The sequence below is a fragment of the Eptatretus burgeri genome, chromosome 10 (genome assembly GCF_056783735.1).
Source record: "Eptatretus burgeri isolate ZD-2024b chromosome 10, Ebu_testis_v1, whole genome shotgun sequence".
NCBI lineage: Eukaryota > Metazoa > Chordata > Myxini > Myxiniformes > Myxinidae > Eptatretus > Eptatretus burgeri.
Genome location: NC_140970.1, coordinates 64,279,441 through 64,302,359, shown reverse-complemented (window position 1 = coordinate 64,302,359; position 22,919 = coordinate 64,279,441). Strand labels below are relative to the sequence as shown.

At 43.2% G+C, this 22,919-nt stretch overlaps 1 protein-coding gene across 11 annotated transcripts in view; it reads left to right on the top strand.

Annotated features, from left to right (window-relative positions):
• Positions 1-22,919, top strand: part of LOC147018718 (uncharacterized) — a 286,880-nt gene that overhangs the window by 69,958 nt on the left and 194,003 nt on the right. For 9 of the 11 annotated variants that reach the window (XM_085898717.1, XM_085898707.1, XM_085898708.1 and 6 more), the window contains one exon: positions 21,538-21,642. The exons of the other annotated variants lie outside the window; for them this stretch is intronic. In XM_085898717.1, the coding sequence (XP_085754843.1) occupies positions 21,538-21,642 (105 nt within the window). The remainder of the gene's footprint in view (positions 1-21,537; positions 21,643-22,919) is intronic. 11 annotated transcript variants of the gene reach the window in all.

Here is a 22,919-nt window from a genome sequence, read left to right as displayed (position 1 = left end):
TGTAAATATGCGTGAAACTGTAAATATGTTATGAAATAAGAGTGGCCAGTCATTTCATTCAAAAAGATGTATCAGTGAGTTTATGTAAACTCTTGTGTACATGTATGGGCACAGACATGTAGAGCTTGGACAGTGAGTAATTTATGGAAACGTGACTGATGATCATGATGTCTTAGAAAAATGAAGATTGGTGAGTAGATCAACCATGTTAAGTTTTCTCTTTTTCACTCTAAAAATTTGTTGATATATTACAGCGAACTGTGGTCTCAAAATGCAGGAGATTGCATCATTTTGCTTCATTTTTTTGAAAAATTTCCAAGGGGGAGCATGCCCCCGGACCCCCCTAGGGACGCGTGCAACTGCGTCGCACGCCAGCCTGCTGCTTTTCCTTCAAAAAGGGTTGGCAGGTATGAGACTGTCCTGTGACCAGCTAAGTTGTCCAACATGGCAGCTTCCGAACAGGGAGGAAATCACCGGCAGCTGATCGGCGATTTATCGGTAATTTTTGATGAATATGGCCAGTGAGAACGCTCCCCAGTGTATTATTCACCAGGACAATGTAGCGAACGAAGAAGTCAAACGTTTTACGTCTGTAAGATGGGATAAATGGAGAGAAAGTGTCAACAAATGGCTAGTCTTAGACGGTCACGAACGACATTTAGCCGAGAGTGCACGAGTGTATATTGAGTGTGACGAAATCCCTAATCATCTGGGCTATCACGACACTTGCTACCGTCGCTTCATCAATGCAAAAAGAATACGTGGGGCTGAGAAACGTTGTTCACAAACCATGCATGATGACTCTGCGATTGTTGATGATTGCATGTATGAACCATCGCCAAAAAACTGCACTCTGCATTGAACATTGCTGGACATGTTGTATACCTGCAACTCCCACGAAAAGCCAAAATTAGGTTACCCCGCTTTCCCCTATTGTAGTAGTCGGGGCCGTCTAGGGGCTGATGCGATGACGGGTAAGGAGGCTGGGTCCCCACCTCGTGAGGTCTGGAACATCCTCAACACGAGAGTCGAACTGCATAGGTGTAAAATATATAAATATAATTGAATCAACTCTCCGCGACACACGATACCGCCCGGCGCCCCGTTACATCGACTCAACCCTGCGGGACTGGCCCAAGGCCACCCTGACGATGGCGAGGCGAGGGTTGCTCTTCCCAGACGAAGACGCCACATGACTAGTGATGCGGCAAAGTCAATCCTCGCGCTGACTGGGTGCACCTCAAGTGTCGATCAGCGCCGGTTCGACTGCCCAGTTGTCTGCTCCACCGGCCGTATGCATGTAATGTCCGGCCGTGGCTAACCGGCTATATATAAAGCTGTCCGAGGCAGGGTCAATGGCGTTCATTCGATGGGTCAATGCGCTGGCGTTGCACAATGGTTTGTCCTCCCGCGCTGGCACTCCGGGTACAATAGGCCCATGATCGAAGTTAGTCCTCCCGCGCCAGCACTCTCAGCTAAACATCATTCGTGACCGTCTAAGACGAGCCATTTGTTGACACTTTCTCTCCATTTATCCCATCTTACAGAGGTATAACGTTTGACTTCTTCGTTCACCACATTGTCCTGGTGATTAATGCACTGAGGAGTGTCCTCGCTGGCCATATTCATCAAAAATTACCGATAAATCGCCGATCGCTGCCGGTAATTTCCTCCCTGCAGGAAGCTGCCATCTTGGACAACTTAGCTGGTCACATGACAGTCTGACGAAATTTGCATACGATGTCAGCCGATCTATTGACTGTCGAGGTGTCACGTGGCCTACACGTGATCCGAGTGTAGAAAATTCAAATGAGAGAACGCGGGGAATGCATCGATTTTCAAGATGAAAATACACAATAACTGCAGCTATTTGAGTGGAGAACTTTTGCATGCGTATGTATTTGGATATATACTATCATATCATCAAGGTTTTGTCTTCCTCCCCCCCCCCCCCCCGATGAGTGGAACGAAACTTGATTTTCAGGCACTTCCTGAACCATGGCTGATGGCCTATATGGTATTCCCCCCATCTTCGCAATTTTGAGAACTTAAAGTGCTGACTGACGGGATAGAAGAGCTTTTGTTAGGGCTAACCTCTTCTTCTTTGTTGTTCTCTACTTGTTCATTATTTAATTCAAACCCATTGATATCAATCGAGACAACGAGATCTGTATTATTTATAGACACTTCTGACTCTACATTTTTACATGCAGCATCTCTCTCAGCATCTTTTCCATGGAAAGATTCCCCCTTGATCTGTTCAGCCTTGGACGGATTAACAGTTTCCTCCAAGGGGGGTCCCATCTTATCTGATTCTTTCTTATTGGCATGCTCCTCTGCAAACTCATTGGAGAGAATCTGCCTGTCAATACATCCACTCATGTCATCTTGAGTTGTACGAACCTCACTGTCTATGTCGATATCAGCGAGTGGTGCAAATGGGTTACTCATTGTTAGCACCGGTCCTCGTGTGCTTTCCGGTACCACAAGATTGTCTATGTTTGACTCATCTTGAAGGTCTGATGAGACCGACACAGCCTGGATCTTATTATGCATTTCTTTTCCCTCAGTCACTCCTGAACATGAACGTTATTGACCTTTTTTACTGGCAACTGTTATGAAAACCTCCATGTTTTCATCTGTACTGTCCTGTACTCTATGGGGAAATGAGTCTTCTTCTCCCCCCCCCCCGTAGGTGGGAGGGGTTCTTCTTCTCATGCAACCATAGGTGGGGGGGGAGGTCTTTTTCTCTCCCGCCGATAGGTCGGGGGGAGGGGTCTACCGCCTCTCGTTCCCTAAAAGATAGGGGAGAGGGGTCATTCTCTTCCTGCCCACCAGCAGGAGGGGGGGGGGCGGGAGGGAACGATCGTTTCTCGTTCTACAGTAGGTGGGGGAGGAGGATCTCTTATCTCCTGTTGTTGCCTTTCTGATGACGTAGCCACGTTGGGACAGGAATTTTTTACGTGCCCGTATGCCCGCAGATATGACACGTCATTACGTCCGTGGAGGCGTACATTTTATAAACATGGTCGTCAATTTTCGCACTAAAAACCACATTTAACTGTTTCACATTTTCAGGCAGTATCATGTTCACAACTCTTTTGAATGTCATTACGTTTTGAAACTTTCCACTGCTCGAGTATAACGGCACCATGGTAATTTTTGATACTACTGTACCGAACCTTCTCAACTGAGTACATAATTCCTCGTTCTTGATGAACGGTGGGACATTGGTGATATTAATTTTCGTCGTCGGCATTTGTAACGAGGATACAGTAAGGTAGAGGTCCGGCTCGACGAAGAGACCTCGCTCCACAACAGAATTCACCATGTGCACATCTGAGACAAATATGACGAGTTTTTTGTCCATCCGAGAGGCTGCACGGATGTGATGTGAACCGATTATGTTTCCAATCGCTAAGAGAACATTTTCAATTTTCACTTCACGAGGAGGAGTGCAGACAAGTCCGTGTTTACGGGTTAACGCCTCGTAACTTCCGATGTGGAAACGTTCGCCCGCCATGTTCAACACACAAAGGGATGCTCGTTAACGAGCTCCGCGAAAAATAGCGTCTTTTAAACACCAAAAATTATCAACAAAACACAACCACAGTAATGGGAAAAAACCATCTGCTGGCGGCCTCACCAGACTACCGGTTGATAACCTCCTAACACCGGACTGTGGGCTCCGTCTCTCTCTCTCTCTTTCGCTCAGGAGATGGGACAATACAAGAAGCGATATAGAAAAACCATAATGTTTTAGAAAGGAGCGAGAAAATAGCAACGAAACATGCTACGCACCACCAAGAGACGCGGAGAATCTGTGCTCGTGAGTGCACGCACGTGCGAATGATCAGCTGCGTCGGGGCAGGGCGGGGGGGGGGAGAGAGAGAGAGAGGGAGAGGGAGAAGGGTTGATTGGAAGTGAAGAGGGGGTTTGGGAATTCCGGCAGATGTGACGTCCAGTTTAACCTCCACCAGAGAGACGCCACACACATTGATGAATCACTTTGCCTGTGAACACCGGGATGAAAGTTTATAGCTGGGTCATCATTCAAACCCATGCCAGACAGTTTTGAGCGAGCGTGCGTACCTTTTGCTTATCCTGCTGTGATGTGGCGATTCATTGCTTTGTCACAACTGAAAACATTTTTTTACATTTAATCATTTAATTTATTATGCCTTCCTAACTCTGGATATATCCCCACGGAGAACTACGCTGCACTATTCCCATGGAAGCTTGTGGCGATTGAGGCTTAAAGAGCGCTCGCCAAGTAGCTTATACAATCAAGCGCTCCAATGAAACGGGGATGAGACTTTAAATAATGAAACATTTCATTTTTTGTATATGTCTCTCTTTGTAAAAGTGACGGGTTGTATGATGAAAGAAGATCGTACAAAAACGGAAACGTGGAAAACAAAATTGCACATTTTCAGCGGGTGAGCCACCGCACAAGGCACTGCACTAGGCACTGCACAACAACGTGGGGCCAAACACAGGCCAGTGGGGCCTGAACTTTGTTCAAGTTGATTGATATATTCAGTCACACTTCAAGTACTTTTGCCATGCATGGCCATGGCTTGGAAATGAACAACAAAGCAGCTTGTAGAGCACTCGCCAAGTGGCTTAAGCACTCAAACAAGCACTCCGACGAAACGGTTGATCAGGAAGGGCTGTTTTGGCAAGTTATTCGTGATCACTGATCGATAATTTAAACACCATGCACCTGAAATGTCAGGCAATGTCTGAATTGGGCAAATTAACACTTTTTTTAAGCGGTCAGAACTACTGCTGAAACCAATTAAGAAGTTTAAATTTTGAAATTTGGCTCAGATGAAGAGATCTTTGAGGTTATGCATGTACGGAAATGAAATAAAGCCACGAACGCTGGCATCTCCGGGTGTTTATAAGCATTGGAATGTATCTAGTGATTCATAGGTATCGATAATATGAGTGAGGAGAATGTGATATGAGAGAGAGAGAGACAGAGACAGAGACAGAGACAGAGACAGAGACAGAGACAGAGACAGAGACAGAGACAGAGACAGAGACAGAGACAGAGACAGAGACAGAGACACCGAGGCCGAGACGGTGGGAGACTGAGAGTGGTTGGAGAGAGAGAGAGAGAGACAGACAGACAGACAGACAGACAGACAGACAGACAGACAGACAGACAGACAGACAGACAGACAGACAGACAGACAGACAGACAGATACAAACATAAATAAATTCACCAAGAACTTTATCCTGAAGAAATCGTTACAGTCTGTTTCAAGTCAAGACATTGATGAGCAGGCCAAAAAAAAAGGTGAATTAAGACCCCAGCCAGGGACAGTGAGGTGACCAAGGATAACCCCATGATAAAGGATAATTAAATAATGCTGTTAATTATCTTCAAAAGTCGTGTTTTCCATGAACCCAAACACCCAGTTTTCATTCATTCACCAATTGGACTTCCCTTCGTATGTTTGCAAAGTTTGGGGCTGTTAGGTGTCATGGTTTTTTGGGTTATGGAGGAGACGGACGGATTGACGGACAAATGCTGACATTTATTAGAATAGATTAGTGCTGGCCTGATATCGGACTCGGCAATCGGCAATTGTTCGGTACTCGGCATCGACTGATTGGTGTCCATGTGGGTATCGATTAGCGATTACACAGTACTGTACTGGATACAACCCAAACTCCTTGAGTAGCATTCACACTTGTTTAGGGTGAATTTCAACAAACAAAAAAAAACAATGTTAAATTACAGACGTTGCAAGGAGATGTGCACAAACATTATTCTTTATAAACAGCAGCCAATTGTCGTGTGATGGGGAGGAAAAATTTGGCTCTGTAACTTAGAAAACATGTGACAGCAAATGGCTTGGAAATTCGGTGTTATTAAGTTTATTTTGCTTTGAAACTTACAAAGAGAAACAACATAACCTTTATAAAGCATATCCTATTCAATTTACTGATTATATGAACAATGATTCGGAACCCGGGGACTCCCTGTACTGTATTTTGTATTAAACTTGCTTTTCACATGACCAGACCTGTATGAAATGCTTCATTTTATATCAGCCAATAGCTTATAAAATAAGCACATGGTCGCTCAGCATTCATTTCAAACATAACGGGATGCTGTGTCGTTCGATGCACCAATCGAATAGAGAAGGAATTTAAAATGTATCAATTCACAGGTTCCGTATGAAGTTCCGCACAGATCAAGTACACAAATAGGAGAACCACAAAGGCTTACCTTTAGATATAATTCTTTAAGTTGTGAATTCAAGTTTAAAAATGAGCGGAATTCAGTTCCCACAGAGAGCACACAAAATGTCAGTCAATGCCTTCCAAGGTCAAACCAACATGGTGAAATTTGGCACACGAGGTGTTTCGATGATTCGATGTTCATGGTGTTATTGGCATCTTTTATAAAGAAATCAGATCCCATAAAAAGGTGAAAAAACAAACTGCGTTCGTAATTGCCGAAAAAAACTTCCGGTTCTGGTTGTTGAACGACAGTGGCAGTTCCTCTTCAGGGTCTCTGCCGACTTTCTCAAAGATAAGTTTTCCAGTCGTTTTTGGTCAAGTTTTTACTGTTATTTTGTTATCTCTGTGTTGACTGTGTGTTCCTAGTTCAGTCTCATGTTAAAACTTGTGCAAATTGTTGAATTTCTGCCGTCTTTTTCATATCGGGTTTCTTTGAAGCCTACCCTTCTTCCTGTTTGTGTGCACGATCGTGTTTACTGTATTTTCTCCTTTTTACCATCAGTTTTTATTTTCGCCACTTTTCCCTCCACCCTCCTTCTATCTCTCCCAGCTGTACCCTCTGTTTCATCTTAAAATATAAAAAACACAACAAAAAACCCCTTCTCCTCACCTTATACCCCACGGAACCATGTGACTTCCGGTACCGACTCTTTTTCCTCCTCCTTATTTTTTTTTTTTTTTTTTTTTTTTTTTTGTATACCTTGGTCGAGGCTCGTATGAGAGCAAACACACAACTCACAGCAAGGAGGCATGAGACAAGAGGGGCGGGAGTGGAAGGGACAAAACAGTGGGGAACAGACACATTAGGTGAACTGTGGAAGGGAGAGGGATGGGGATGGGACGGGGAACATGGCGAAGAGAAGATGGATATTTTGGGGACTTTCAGGAAGCAAAGCAGGAGAAATGAAGGAAGTGGGCTTGGGTGGATTATCGGGGGTAGAAAAGATCGAGGATTTGGATGGGGGAAGATAAGAGGTGGTGGTGAACAGCTGTTTTGAAAGCCTGGAGGGAAGAATGGGAAAGAATAGAGTGAGGAAGTTTATTCCAAAGGTGGGAAAAAAGAGGAATGAAAGAGTGAAGATGAGCAGTGATTCGTGATTTTGGTAGTTTTACCAGAAGGGGGTTGTTGGCGGACCTTGAGCGCCCTGTGGAAATGTGGTGGGGACAAATCGCAGAGAGAGCAGGGGGGCAAGGCTGGAGAGGAGTCGGTGGAAGACAGAAAGACCACCGACCAACCTGCGGTGATTGAGTAAGAGGCCCAAAGACTCAGCTTCATTGCGGGAGATGCCGATGATCTTAAATGCCCTGGTTTCGACAGCATTAAGCCGAGAAAGGTGGGAGGCAGGAGCACCAGCCCAGAGGGGAGAGCAGTACTCCATCAGGCTACGGACAAAAGCTTTGTAAGTGGTCAGGAGCTCAAGAGGGCCGAGGAAGGACTTAGCACGACGGAGGATTCCCAGTCGGCGACTGGCTTTTGAGGCGAGGTTGGAAATGTGACTTTCCCAGGAAAGGTCATGGCAGATAGTGAGACCTAGAAGCTTGAAAGAAAAGACTTCTTCCAGAGGATTGTTGAGAAAGTGGATGGGGGGGTTTTGTAAACGGTCCTTTCGAAGAGACATAGTGAGAGTGTGAGATTTGTCTGGATTGAAAGACATGTTCCACGTGTTGGACCAGTTTGTGATTTTATCCAGATCTGCAGTGAGCGAAGAAGCTGCTGCTTGCCGGTCTGAGGGATGACAGATGGTACGGCAGAGGGTGGAGTCATCGGCAAAGAGAAATAGAGGATTTTCCAGAGAGTCCGAGAGATCATTGATGAAAACCAGAAAAAGAACAGGGCCCAGAACGCTACCTTGAGGAACTCCAGCCTGCACAGGAAGAGGGGATGAAAGAACTCCATTTAGGGCCACACGTTGACTGCGACAGGAGAGGAAGTCTGCGAGCCATGAGTGGAGATGGCCTTGAATACCATGGGTCTCCTTTGCCGATCTATCATCTTCCTCCTACGTTAGCCGATCCAAATTCACCATACACCTTCACGTTTTTTTCTTCAACCTTTCCTTTACCTAACTCACCTAATCTTTATCAAAATAAAAAAACGGTCTCTTAAAATGTTTCAACTTCCTCTTTCACATGTGTGGTTCTCTATATTGTATCATAATTCATGACTCTTCTTCCTCTTTAAAAGACTTTTCAATTCGACCTTTCTTTCATCCCATGTCTAAAAAGTCCCGTTACAACGTTTCTTTTCTCCATTCTCTTAATTCTCCTTTATTGAATAAAAAATTTTAAAATCCCAGTTGACAATACATGTTCGTGTTCCATGTCCCTTTATTCCATCAATTGTTTATTATCAATTGTCTGTTATCAATATTATACCCTCTCCTTACCCCTCCCATCTTGGCCCTCATCCTACCTCCACTCTTAACGCCTCTTCACTGTCTTCTGCTTCAGTATCAGCTCCTCCTCTGATGTCGCAACCTGTGTGGTGTTTTGTGGGCTCCATCCTAACCTAATACATATCTCACCCTCTCAATCAGTACACTCAACATTTGAAACATGTTCTTTCTTTCCTCTCACACCTCCCCCTCTTCCCAACTCCTCAAATATTGTACCTCGCTCTGCCTGCTCCCTTCTTCACCATAACACTACCAAGTTTCATCCTTCCCCTCTCCCCAATCTCTCCCATCGCCCTACTGTCCCTTGGTCATGCCTGCTCTCATCGTCTCAACTCCCTCTCAAAGCTTCCCTCTCAGCCCTCCCTCTCAAAGCAACCTTCACACTCTTTCCCACTCCAAGCTTCCGTTCCACCTTTCTCAAACTCCCCCCTCACCCTGCAACCTCCAATCTCCCCCCGACTCACTTCCCCTTCTCAAAGGTACCACCCCTCACATCCACAAAGCGGCCTCGTTGCCCTGCCCTCTCTCTTCCATCTGGGATCCTCCACCTCCTCCAATCTTCAACTTCCCTCTGCCCCCTCTCTTATTACTCCCCCACTGTGCCTCATCCCATCACCACCGAGCCTTTTCTCCTCATCCGGCCCTCTCCCCTCGTTATTCTGTAATCCCCCACATTCTGTTAACATCTCTCCCGACCTCCGACCTCGTCCTCCCCTTCCCCTCCCCTGCACCCAAAACCTCCTCCACTCTATCTTCCTTAACAGAGTGGGCCTCAAACATCCAGGGCCTTCACTAAAACCTGACAGATCTTTCCATACATGTTGCCACTGACAAACCAGACGTAATCTGCTTAACAGAAACTTTCCTCCTTCAAGATGTCTCTGACTCCCCAGTATCTCTCTCTGGTTACGTCCTCCTCCGGTATGACAGAGCTGAACCTTGTCCTGGCAGCGGAGTTGCTCTCTTTATCAAAAACTCTATTCCTCACTCACCATGCACTGCCCTCTCTTCCCCACACTCGCAGGAATACCTTTGGCTACGGCTTCCCTTCCACTCCCACCTCATGTTTATATGTGTGTTGTCCTGTCCACCAAACAGTGATGACTCCGTTTACATCTCTCTCGCCGAAAACATGGACCAACTTCGATCCACTCATCCCAACTCTCTCTTCCTCATATGTGGTAACTTCAATTGCCATCATGCCAGGTACCTCCATCATCACCTGCCATGGCTCTTCAGCAAAAGACTTCTGCGACTCATCGGGACTGACACAATCTGTGAACTTCGCTACAAGGATCTCAGCCAGTGGTACTCCATCTCTTCTGGATCTGATTTTGACCAATTTCCCAGAAAACATCTTCCGTTCTTCCTTTGCTCCAATCGGTTCTTCTGACCACATGCTTGTCAAAGTAAACATCTCTCTTGCTGTTATTAGAGAACCATCTCAGTGCCGTCGTGTCTGGCATTTCAATCAGGCCGACTGTCAAAGAATTCAAGCAGCCAGCAAACTTCTAGACTGGTCTCCGATCTCTACTTTCTCTGACATCAACTCATCCTGGGAATTCTTTCAAAGAAATTTGCTCTATCTCATGCACAGATTTATCCCGTCTCATCTTAAGTTGTCAAACCCTTCCTCCTGCCCATGGTACACTGAAGCTTATGGCGAGGCAGTTGTCCTAAAACAACTTGCCTTCACCTCATGGAAGGCTAATCCAACTGAAGGCAATCTCATTTCCTTCTACAAAGCTCGGAACAAGTGTGTGTCCACCCTGAGGAGAGCCAGGAAACAACATCTTTCTAATCTCACGTCCGAACTCTCAATCCTCTCTCCCTCTTCTATATCCTGGTGGCATATAGTTGAGTCTGTTTCTGGTGTATGTTCCCCCTCCATTCCCTCCCTTACCTCAAATGGACGCACAGCTGACACTGCACGTGAAAAGGCTGAATGCCAAAACTCCATGTTTGCTTCTAAATCTTGTGTCCCAAACCCATCACTTTCTGTACCCACCTGACCCAGTCACACCCAGCTGTTCCGGGACTCCTTTGTGTCCTTTTCTCCTGACAAGGTGTAGAGCTTGCTGTCAAACCTCGACTCTGATTCTGCAACTGGTCCAGACGGCATCAATCATCGTGTTCTAAAAACCTGCTCTGCTGCTCTTGCTCACCCTCTCACTGTTCTATTCACCCTCTCATTTGCTCAAGGTTTTCTGCTATCTGCTTGGAAATGAGCAAACATTACCACTCTGCATAAAAATGTGCAAAAACATATCCTTGCAACCACAGACAAATCAGCCTTCTCCCAATCATCAGCAAAGTTATGGAATCAATCCTCGCTTCTCACATTAAATCCTTCCTCTTGTCCAAAGGCCTGATTTCCGATCATCAATTTGGATTCAGACCAGGTCATTCTACCCTGGACTTGCTGCTTCTGCTTTCCCAACAAAGGATGGTGGTCCTCAATGCCAGATGTGAGATTAGAGCCATCTCCCTCAAAATATCGCATGCTTTCGATTCGGTCTGGCACCCCGCCCTGCTCACCAAACTCTCTGCCTGTGGTATCCAAGGCAATCTCCACTCATGGCTCGCAGACTTGCTCACCTGTCGCAGCCGGCGTGTGGCCCTCAATGGAATTCTCTCATCCCCTCTTCCTGTCCAGGCTGGAGTTCCTCAAGGCAGTGTTCTGTGCCCAGTGCTTTTCTCGTTTTCATCAATGATCTCTCCGATGCTCTGAAAAATCCTCTTTATCTCTTTGCTGATGACTCCACTCTCTGCCGTACGATCTGTGATCCCTCACATTGGCAAGCAGCAGCCTGTTCACTCTCTGCAGATCGGGATAAAATCACAAGTTGGTCCAACACATGGAACATGTTTTTCAATCCTGACAAATCTCACACTCTCACGATGTCTCTCCAAAAGGACCGTCTGGAACCCCTCCCCCCCCCATTTACTTTCTCAATAATACTCTTGAAGAAGTCCTTTCATTCAAACATTTGAGCCTCACTATCTACCATGATCTTTCCTGAGAGAGCCACATCTCCAAGCTAGCTCCAAAGCTAGTCGCTGTTTGGACATCCTCCATCTTGCAAAGTCTTTCCTTGGCACACCTGAGCTCCTGACCACATACAATGCTTTCATCCACAGCCTGATGGACCATTGTTCTCTCCTCTGGGCCGGTGCTCCCACTTCTCTCATTTCTCAGGCATTTAAGATCATTGGTATCTCCCGCGATGAGTCTGAGTCTTTGGGTCACTCACTCTTTCACTGCAGGCAGGTTGGTGGTCTTTCTGTCTTCTACCGTCTCTTCTCCGGCCTTGCCCCCCCCCCCCCCCTGCTCTGTCTGCTATCTGTCCTGCCCATATTTCCGCAGGGCGCTCAAGTTCCGCCAGCAACCCCCTTCTGGTAAAACTACTAAAATCAAGAATCACTGCTCACCTTCATTCTTTCATTCCTCTTTTTTCCTGCCTTTGGTACAAACTCCCACACACTCTTCAATCCCACTCTTCCCTGCAGGTCTTCAAAACAGCTTTTCACCACCATCTATCTTTCCCCATCTAAAACCATGATCTTTTCTACCCACGTTAATCCACCCCAAATCCACTTCCTTCAAATTCCCTCCTTTCCTTCCTGAAAGTCCTTGTAGTGTCCATCTTGTTTACCCCGTGTACCCCACCCCACCCCACTCCCTTCGACAGATCTCATGTGTCTATTCCCCACTGTTTTCCGCTTCCCTCTCCCATCCCTCCTGTCTCCTGCTCCCCTTGTTGTACATTCTGTGTGTTTGCTCATATACAAACCTTGACACTGTATATTGATTTTTTTTTTAAAGGACCGCTGTGGATTGTATTGCCATGACTTGCAAAAGCAGCTTTGATCCCACTGGTTAATTATTTTTGTTGCGTTCTACGAAGTTCCACTTTGTGTACATTCCTTTATCTTTTCTTCACTCAATGTAATCGTCCGACAGTAAAAAAATGTTTTGTTTCATTCTTTGCGAAAATAAATACACTTAGTTATAAAAATCGTGAATTTGTTAAATTTTTCAGATTTCACTCCAGATTTTGACACTTATTAGTTTTTTATGTTTTATTATGCCATTATTAGTCCACGAGATCCGATTCTCAAATCTGATATAATATTTTGATTATATATAGTTTAATTAGTCCGTGAGAGTAGATGGTGTTTCCAAAGCAAGGCATATTTCAATTGGCTGAATCAACATGGCAGCTACTGACTTGGACTGACCAAGGATAAGCCTTTCATGGAGATAAATCATTAATTATCTTCAAAATGTGTTTACATTATCCCAAGCATCCAATTTTCATTCATGCACTGCCTTGGAGGTCCCTCAATATGCATGCAAAGTTTCAGGCCATTAGGTTTTTTTCTTTTTTGGAGTGATGGAGGATGCACCCACACTGACACACACTGACATTTATTAGTATAGATTTATAGATTACATGCTCAGCAATTAGTTTTTAGATCCTTGTGGAGGATCTCTAAGTCTTACGTTGTTGTTCTTCATCTTCTTCTTGTGGACTTTTTTGTTTCACAGCCTACAGTTTTCATCGAAACTTCCTGAAACTTGGCATATATATATATATATGTAAAAATACCCTGCGCAGACAGTAACCATCTCCGATTTTGAAAATTCCTCTGAGAAAAAAAAGTTATGACGTCAAAATATCTCTGCTTATGGAAATCGCCTAAAAAATTATCTCCGAAACTAGGCAAGCTTTTTGAATTCTGTTTGCGGGAATCGGACAGGGCATTAGCAGAGATGAATTACCGCACACATGATACATCACTATGATGTCATATCAATTTTTATGGCGTCATTCCTATTTTTTGACATTTTTTGTTTCACAGCCCAGAGTTTTCATTAGATCTTCGTGAAACTTGCCATGTATATGCAGAAAGCCCACACGCAGGCAGTAACCATCTCCGATATTGGAAATTCTACCTATAAAAAAAGTTGACGTCATAATATCGCCGCGAATGGAAATCGCCGATACCATTATATCCGAAACCAGGCAAGCTGTTTGATATTTTGTTTGCGGGAATCAAGCTGGGCATTAGCACAGATAATTTATCACAAACCTGATACATCACAATGACGTCATATTTGTTTTTATGACGCCATCATTAAGAGGACGAGGATCTTAGCTCATTTGAGCTTGTTTTAATTGAGGGAAGGGGTATGAGGAGGGTGGAGCACTCTCCCCTGGGAAAACCCTCATATTGTTACTTTTCTTTCTGCTTTCTAACATGGCACCATATTTCAAATACAACTGCAGGGACAATTGATGGAGTGCATACATCTGCCACGCAATGCCTGATCCAGTAGAACATATTGGGCCCAATATTTTTTTGAAATATGCTATGTATACTTTTTGGCCCCATCTGTCAATGGTGATGAATCACTTCAAAATTTAAAAAATTCTCGTATCCGGATCTGGATTTGGATCTTCAGCAAAATAAAACCAATTTCAAGTCAATATAAAAGGATGAAAATTGAGGATTTTAGAAATTCAATCTTAGTTGTTGACTTTTGGCCTATGCTGACCTTTTAGTCAATGTTGACCACAAAAATAATCGGCTGGTTTAATTCAGTGACCAGAAATATAAACCGTCTTCAAATTTGAAGTCTATGGGATGAAAATTGAGGATTTTAGAAACACCACCAAAGTTGTTGACCTTTGGCCTATGTTGACTCTTTTGTGAAGGTTGACCACAAAAATAATTGGTGGTTGAAATCAGTGAACTGATATGAAAATCCTGTTCAGATTTCTAGTCAATCAGCTGAAAATTGAGGATTCTAGAAGTTTGAAAATTAGTTGACTTTTGGAAGGTGTTGACCTTTTCACCTTAAAAACAATAGGCTTCTTGCTTATGACATACTCTAACATATGGTGAAGTTTCCTGACGATCGGTGTAAAATTGTGACCTGTTAGGCGATAAACATAAAAACAAACAAACAAGAAAAAGATGTCGTGCAGATTTTTTGGGTTTTTTTTGCACACATTGTTGAGGCTCTTATGAGAGCGAACACACAACGCACATCAAGGGGGGCAGGAGACAAAAGGGGTGGGAGAGGGAAGGACAAAACAGTGGGGAACAGAGACATTAGGAGATCTGTGGAAGGGCGAGGGATGGGGCAGGGAACACGGGGTATACAAGATGGACACTACAGGGACTTTCAGGAAGGAAAGCAGGGAATTTGAAGGAGGTGGGTTTGGGGTGGATTAATGGGGGTAGACAAGATCATAGTTTTGGATGGGGAAAGATAAGAGATGGTGGTGAACGGCTGTTTTGAAGGCCTGGAGGGAAGAATGGGATTGAAGAGAGTGTGGGAGTTTATTTATTTATTTATTTATTGTTGTTGATTTAAATTTATTGTTGATTGAATTCAGTGACCTGATCTGTGAATCCTGTTCAAATTTCTAGTCAATCGGATGAAAATTGAGGATTTTAGAAATTCGACAAATTTGTTAACCTTCGGCCTATGTTGACCATTTGACCTTTTGACCTCAAAAACAAGAGGCTTCTTGCTTATGACGAACTCCACCTTGTGGTGAAGTTTAGTGAAGATCGGTTTAGTATTATGACCTGAAGGCAGGAAACAGATAAACAGATAAACACACAGACTGACAGACAGAATAACAAAATCGACCGACCAATATACTTGAAAAACTTCGATATTTGCAAGTAACAAACAAACAAACAAACAAACAAACAAACAAACAAACAAACAGAATATCAAAATTGACTGACCAATATACTTGAAACAACTTCCATTTTGCAAGTAACAGAGACAGAATAACGCACGCAACCAACCAATACACCTGGAAAAATCTTTGATCTTCTCAAGTAACAAACACAGACAGACAGACGGGTGAAAACATAACCTCCTACCATCTTCGGTGACGGAGGTAAAAAATAATTTGGGGATGATACATTGTGGAAAACTTTTGTTCTCACAGGTTAATCATAACCTTGCTTGGATTATGCATGGTACTCTTTACTCCACACTAAAAGGTATCTGGACTTTGGGAAAGCAGGAGGTGAATGTGCTCACGATCCAGTTTACTTGAACACTAAACATCTTGTTTAAAGTTGGACGAAATGTTTTTTCTGTTGAAACTATGTTCAGGAATAAAAGTTTCACATAATTAAGCACACCAAATGAGTACAAAGAAATGATTTGTGTGCTAGTTATTTGGCACGAGTTTATATGAAGCTAACCCATTTGAAGAAGAAAAAAAAATCAGCATGAGGCTTACCATGGAATATTCGGAAATTGGATGATAAATATGTGAAAAGAGAACAACAGCCACACAAATGTAAATCTGTTACGTGCACCGAGAGTTCATACATCGATGGAATGTATTGCTAGAATGTTATTAAAAATTTATTGCATGAGAAAACAAAGTTAACTTCTGTTGCTTCAAGTGTAATGTTTCCTAATGGAGTAGCTATCAGTATTTACAATTGGTTCACTATTATCAAGACTTTACTAATATATCTCACTATGACCTGTTCAGATCAGCTAATCCAAACTTTTACTTGTTTTAACTTTTGAAAATGTATTTGGTGAGAAAGCAACATTGTCTGATTGTTTGGTTCGCTTCATTTTACTGGTGTAACTGCCACAAAGGACCAGCAAACACAAAGTTTGAACAGAAGTTTATTTTTGTACGCAGTGTCTTTGCTCAAGGGAAAGTTAGAACACAGAACGGTTCAGGATTTAACAGAGCAGAAAGAACAGTAAAAAAAAAAAAAAAAACAGACAAGACACAAACATACCGACAGCAGGGTTGAGGGACAAAAGAGGGAGAATTGGAGAAATAAACGATGTTAGAGGACACAGGGTGAGCAAGATGGATACATTTGCAATGTCTCAATCACAGAAGTGGAAGGAGAATCTTGAAAGCCAGAAATATGTAGGCTTTGGGAGGATTGATAGTGGTCGAAGAGATCGTGGTTGTGGATGGGAAGGGGGGGGAGGGGGTGACTTGGGATGGTGGTGAACAGCTGTCTTGAAGTCCTGGATGGAAGCAAGAGATTGAAGAGACTGAGGAAGTTTGTTCCACAGGCAGGAAAAAAAGAGGAATGAGTGGAGGTGGGCAGTGATTTTGGATTTTGGGAGTATCACTAGAAGGGTGTTGGACCGTGCACCCTGAATAATCCTGGAGGGAGAAGAAGAGGGTGGGGGGTGACAGAGCACAGAAAGAGCAGAGGGTGCAAGACCAGAAAGGAGGCAGTAGAAGACAGAGAGACTACATCGTAAAGTGATAGAACCAGAGAGTCAAGTTCATCGTTTGGACATTCCAATCATTTTGAAGGCCTTGATTTCCACGGTGTCAATCTAAGCAAGGTTTGAGGCAGGGCCACCAGCCCGGAGGGGAGAGCAGTACTCCATCAAGCTGTGGATGAAGACCTCAGAATTAGATAACAGTTCGGATGTGCTGAGGAAAGACTTTGCATGATGGAGGCTGCCCAATCAGCCAGTGTCTGGCTTTGGAGGCAAATTTCACCATGTGGTTTTCCCAAGAAGAATCATGGCTGATAGTGAGGCCCAAAAATTTGAGTGACTGAGCTTCCTTCTCAAAGGGGATTCTTAGGTAGATGTGAGGGGGATTCTAAAAGGGGATTCTTAAGTAGGTTCCTCAGATGATCTTTTGAGAGAGACAGAGGGAGAGTGTCAGATTTGTCAGGATTGAATAACATACAGTACTGTATTTGAAGTATTTGACCAGCTTATGATTCTGTTAAAGTCTGCAAAGATTGAAGAGGATGATGCTAAGAGGCAGATCCAGGAATTTCAAGACAGGAATGAGGGAGGAGGGAGGGAGGGACACCAGGCCATAGTGCTGAATGAGGGGTGGAGGGCGGCGTTTGGGAGTCCTCCCCCAGGAAATTTTGAAAAGTTGATCATCCGAAACGCTATTTCCTGCATTCTTGGAAGTTTTCTGCAGTTCGTTGCATTCTTTCCTGGCCCAACAGTTCAGCAGATTTGCGATGACTAATGCGCCAAAGTGGCAAACTCACTAAGCCGATCATTAGTTTAAAAAAGGCCTGTGCACACCCGTAGTGGGAAATTATGCCATTGACCGACTGTGTGCTGTGCGAAGCCCGGTACCGCCATGTGCCGAGGTTGCGAAGCTTCGGGCAGCGGGTTCTCCCCACAAAAGACATCAGATAGGACGGTGGATGTGAATTATTTTATTACTCGGAAATATATAGATGGTGTTTTGGAATCGATGGTGCTTGTGTTTCCGAATGAAAATGTTACACACATCATGTGGGGACATGGGAAGTCATGATTTATGTACATGAAGGCCAGAGATGCCATCCAAGTTTCTCCCACGGAATTTCTTAGGTAGGTCTTCAGTCACTGCAGGCCAGAAAATAAGCATTCAGCCTCACAGCAGCCTACAGGGAGGGTGCATCCAATATGAAGTAGGACTTTGATTGATGGAAATTTCTCTCCATATACCACATGAAAACAATCCTGCAGGCCCACCCTGTTATGCCTCATCTGTAATTCAAGTATGGTCTGTCGCACTGACAGCCAAAAATAAGTCGGTAATCTTCCTCTTTTTCGGTCCTTCCATGACACTCACTCGTTTTGTCTTAAAGAAAAGTTAGTGATATTAAGATAAAATTGATATGATTGATATCTATGGAGATGGCATTGACCAAGTTCGGAAGCACTCTCCACTATCGGGTGGACGAGTCCACTAACGTGCTCGATGACGCAAATCATTGTCAACACCCCTTATCGATCACATTAGTGGAATCGTCCACCGGATAGTGCTGAGCGCATGATAGTGCTTGCAACTTATTCACTGCAACCTGACAGTGTACACACGTGCGTGCGCGCGCGCACACACACACACACACACACACACACACACACACACACACACACACACACACACACACACACACACACACACACACACACACACACACACCACTGATGACGACAATGTGGTGGGCCTTGCTTGGATTGTGGTACTGTACATGCTGAAAAAATGTAAATAAGAGCTGTTTTCCATAATTTGGGGATAAAAATTGGGGTGAAAATATCATTTTGTGTAAAAGTGAAACTGGAGCATATGCAAAGTCTGAATGGGGGGGGGGGTTGAGTGCGCACCCCCTGCACCCCCCACCCTGGATCCGTCCTTGATGTTATGGCTGAGGATGGAGTCATCAGCAAAGAGGTGGAGGATTTTCCAGTCATATACATCATTGATGAAGATTAGGAATGGGACTGGGCCCATGATACTGCCGTGTTTCACTCTAGCCTTGACAAGGAGAGTAGATGAGCAGATCTCATTGAGAGCCACACATTAGCTACGGGTGTAGAGGATATCAGTAAGCCATGTGTGGAGGTGGCCTTGGATGTCATAAGCAGAAAGTTTAGAGAGCAAAGCAGGGTTTCCAGACGGTATCAAATGCTTGAGATATGTCTGGAGAGGTGGTCGTGATCTCATGTCTCTGATTTGAGGCCCTCCATCCATTGTAGAGGGAGCAGAAGCAGCATGCCCAGGGTAGAGTGACCCTGTCTGAATCTGAACTGATGGTCTCAGATCAGGTTGTTGGAGAAAAGGAAGGATTTGATGTCAACTGCAATGAAGGATTTCATGACCTTGCTCATGATTGAAAGTAAGTTGAAAGGTCTGCAGTTAAGGGTATCAATTTTTGCACCATGTTTATGTTATGCAGTGATGTTGGCTGACTTCCAAGCAGATGAAAGATAACCTGGGGAAAAATGATCAAGCAAATAGAGCAGAAAGAGGGTGCAAGAGTTTTAGGACACATGCGCTGATGCTGTCCAGGCCAGTTAAAGAACCATTCAAGGGTTGAGAGAAACTTCACCTTCTCAGGTGAAACATATAGAGTCCAGGAGTAGTTGGGTGCAATTTGGTATGGTGGGTACAAATTAACGAGGGGTTGGGATGGCTGTAGTGCCATTTGAAGTGATGGAAGGGATGGAGGGGGATCACAATTCAGATACAGACCTATAAAAGTGTCACCAAGTTTGAGAGGAGGACATGCTTGAAAGTTGAATCTTTACGTTGGCCATCGATGTTGTTTTCTGGCTACCCTGAGTTGGACCCACACTTGTTGTGGGCATTGTGGAGTGATCTGAGGTTGCCTATGATCAGATTGCCCATCCAGGAAGGGAAGGCAGGTTGTTTCAAGGTATATGCCTCACCGCAGGATTTAGAGTAACATGGGCAGGAGGATGGGTATGATAGCTGAAGATGAGATGGGATTAATCTGTGCATAAGAGAGAGCAGGTTTCTGTAGAAGAAATATCAGGCCAAGTTAATATCAGGGGTGGCAGATATGGGAGACCAGTCATGAATTAAGATGGCAGCTTACAGTCCCTGCAAGTCAGCCAGAGTGAACTGCCAACTCGCAGGCACTGGGGTGAAAGATGTAGGAAATAGCCAGAACGATGTTGACGCTCACAACTACAACTACATGATCAGATGAACCAATTTGAGCAGAGGAAAAACAGGAAAGTTGGTCATTACAAAGTCCAGAAAGAGAGGATTTACCATTGACAGAAATCCAGCTCAAAAAGTTCACAGATACAGTCACAAATCCATTGCTACGGCGTAGTTGCTGGTGAGAGAGGTACGAACACCCAGCCAATTTAGATACACTGAGACAGACATCATGGGTGGCATTAAACGTGAACTTGTTGACGACATGGATAAAAGTCGTGCCCCTGAACCGGGGGGAGTGGTGTGGAGGAGGAGGTGTTGATAGACCGAGTGTTAGTCAATTGGGTAAGTTTTGGGAGGAAACATTCTGCAAAATAAGAATATGAGTAATCGATCATAATGAAGAATGAAGAAAGCCTGGTGTTGGTGTTGTGGTTAGGGTAGCAGCCTGGGATCCAAAAGGTCCTGAGTTCAAGCCCCGTTGGCCGCTTGAATTAATACACACCAGGAGGTTGACTCAGCCTGTCATCCTTCCGAGGTCGGCAAAGTTAGTACCAGTTTACTGGGCCCGGTGTATACCCCGGTTAGAATAGGTGTACCATATCCCTGTGTCGTAAGAGGCAACCAGGGTTGTGTCAGGAAGGGCATCCGGCATAAAACTTGTGCCAAATCATTATGCAGATTATAACGGATGATCCGCTGTGGCGACCCCTAACGGGAGCAGCCGAAAGAAGAAGAAGAAGAAAGAAGATCATAATGAAGAAGGCGAACACATAGGGTGTTCCTGATGGAGAAATAGGGCAAATGAAGCATTGTAAGATGTTATGAAAAGTTAAGTGCAGAATGAGGTTGTACTGCATAATCTCATTAGGTACATTTGTCGAAAAGGTGGATACTTTCTGCAGGTGATCCAAAGTAAAATGGGAAATCATAATTTTTAAGCAACAGGGTTCCAATGAAAGGTTTGAATGGGGATAAAAGTTTTAACTGGAAAAAAGCAGGGGTACCACGAACGGGAAGGGTGAGGGAGAAGTTTACATCAAGGTCACAGTGCTTTAAATCATTTTTCAAAACAAAAGGTACAAATGCTTCCCGCCCCTTATAAATGCTGCAAATACAATTAGAGGTGCCCTGTTCAGCAAGTGTACATCATCTGCCATAGTTTATGCAGAACACTTTGTCGATGGAATACAGTACTTCGCAGATTGCATAATTGATTGAATGTGACTTTGGTCCTCTGAATAGCACAGGCAGGAAAAAAGAGGAATGCTTGTAAAAAAAATTAACTGGTTTTGCTGACTCTAATGAGTCAGTTCTGTGAAGAAATTCTGCTAAACATCAATAGTTTAAATTTTGTTTGGCATTCCCTGTCCCTTCTAACTTTTCTTTCCTCACTTTCTGACCTATACTCCCTTAGATATGCATATATTTGGTCATTGTCCGTCACAAGATGAGTTTTACCTGGTTGGCTGTAGTGTCTGCCAGCAATTCATCAAGCCCCAAGCTCTTCAGGCCCACTATGGTAAGGATTTCAGAAATAAGGCAGATGTGAAACATTAAGCATACCATTCCACCCCAGAGTACCATGTAATAAAAATTAGCTCTTCCCTCTTCCCCCTCTCCCAAAATTTTTATTAATGTTCTCGTTGTTGTATAAACCATGATAACAGAAGATGAAAAGTCTTCTGTTATCATGGTTTATATTCTTACCATGTCTTCTGTTATCATGGTTTATATTCTTACCATGTCTTCTGTTATCATGGTTTATATATCAACAGTCTTTTGGTGTCATGGTTTATATGTCTTCTGTTATCATGCGAGTTATAAACCTTGTTAATAAACCATGACAACAGAGGCCGAACAGTAATATTTCATCATGGTTTATTTCATGTTTTATAACTGCATGTTACCTTCAGTTATGAGAATACCAATTATAATAGTTTTACATTATTTCAGAAAATTCAAGAAAGTAACACTTTTTGAATTAAAGAAAAAGGCAACATTAAGTATGATGATCTGATACCTCTTCGGTGCTTTGTAATGTATCATATTAAAGTAAAACAAAACACATTTCCAAAACTAAGTATTTTAGGATCTGATCATTTTACTCAAATCAGCTTCACAATAGTTAAAACTGCAGAAATTCTGTGAAAATAATCTGTATCTAATTAAAATGTTATCTATATCTAATTTATAATTTAATCGATTTCTAATAAAGTGTAATCTATATCTAATTAAATGTAATCTAAATCTAATGAAAATGTAATCTAATCTAATTTACTTCTTCTTTACTTATTTTCTTATTTTCTTATTAGTATTGTTCTTCTTATTTTTACTTACTTTATTTTCTTTAATTCTGTGGGTTCCTTCTTGGCCTTCTGTTTCATTATAATATTATATATATATATATATATATATATATATATATATATATATATATAATTAATTGTAATCTATATCTACTTTATCATTACCTAATTTACTTAAAGATAAATATAAACAGATACTTACCATGGTCAAAACATTTGGTGAGATTTCCTCTGACATCTTCTTCTGATGATGAAACCTTAATTTCTGAACAATTTACATTCAAATTTATCTTTAAAGAGTGTGATAACAAAAAAGATAAACTATATTTCTTATATATAGAAACATTAGGCAGGATTTATTTTGATGTGCTTCAGGCATCATCTATATATGCTGCCTTCCTAAACCTATGTGAAACATACAAACATACAAATTATGGCAATATTAAAGTATAACAAAACACATTTACAAAACTGGAAGGGCACTTTGGAG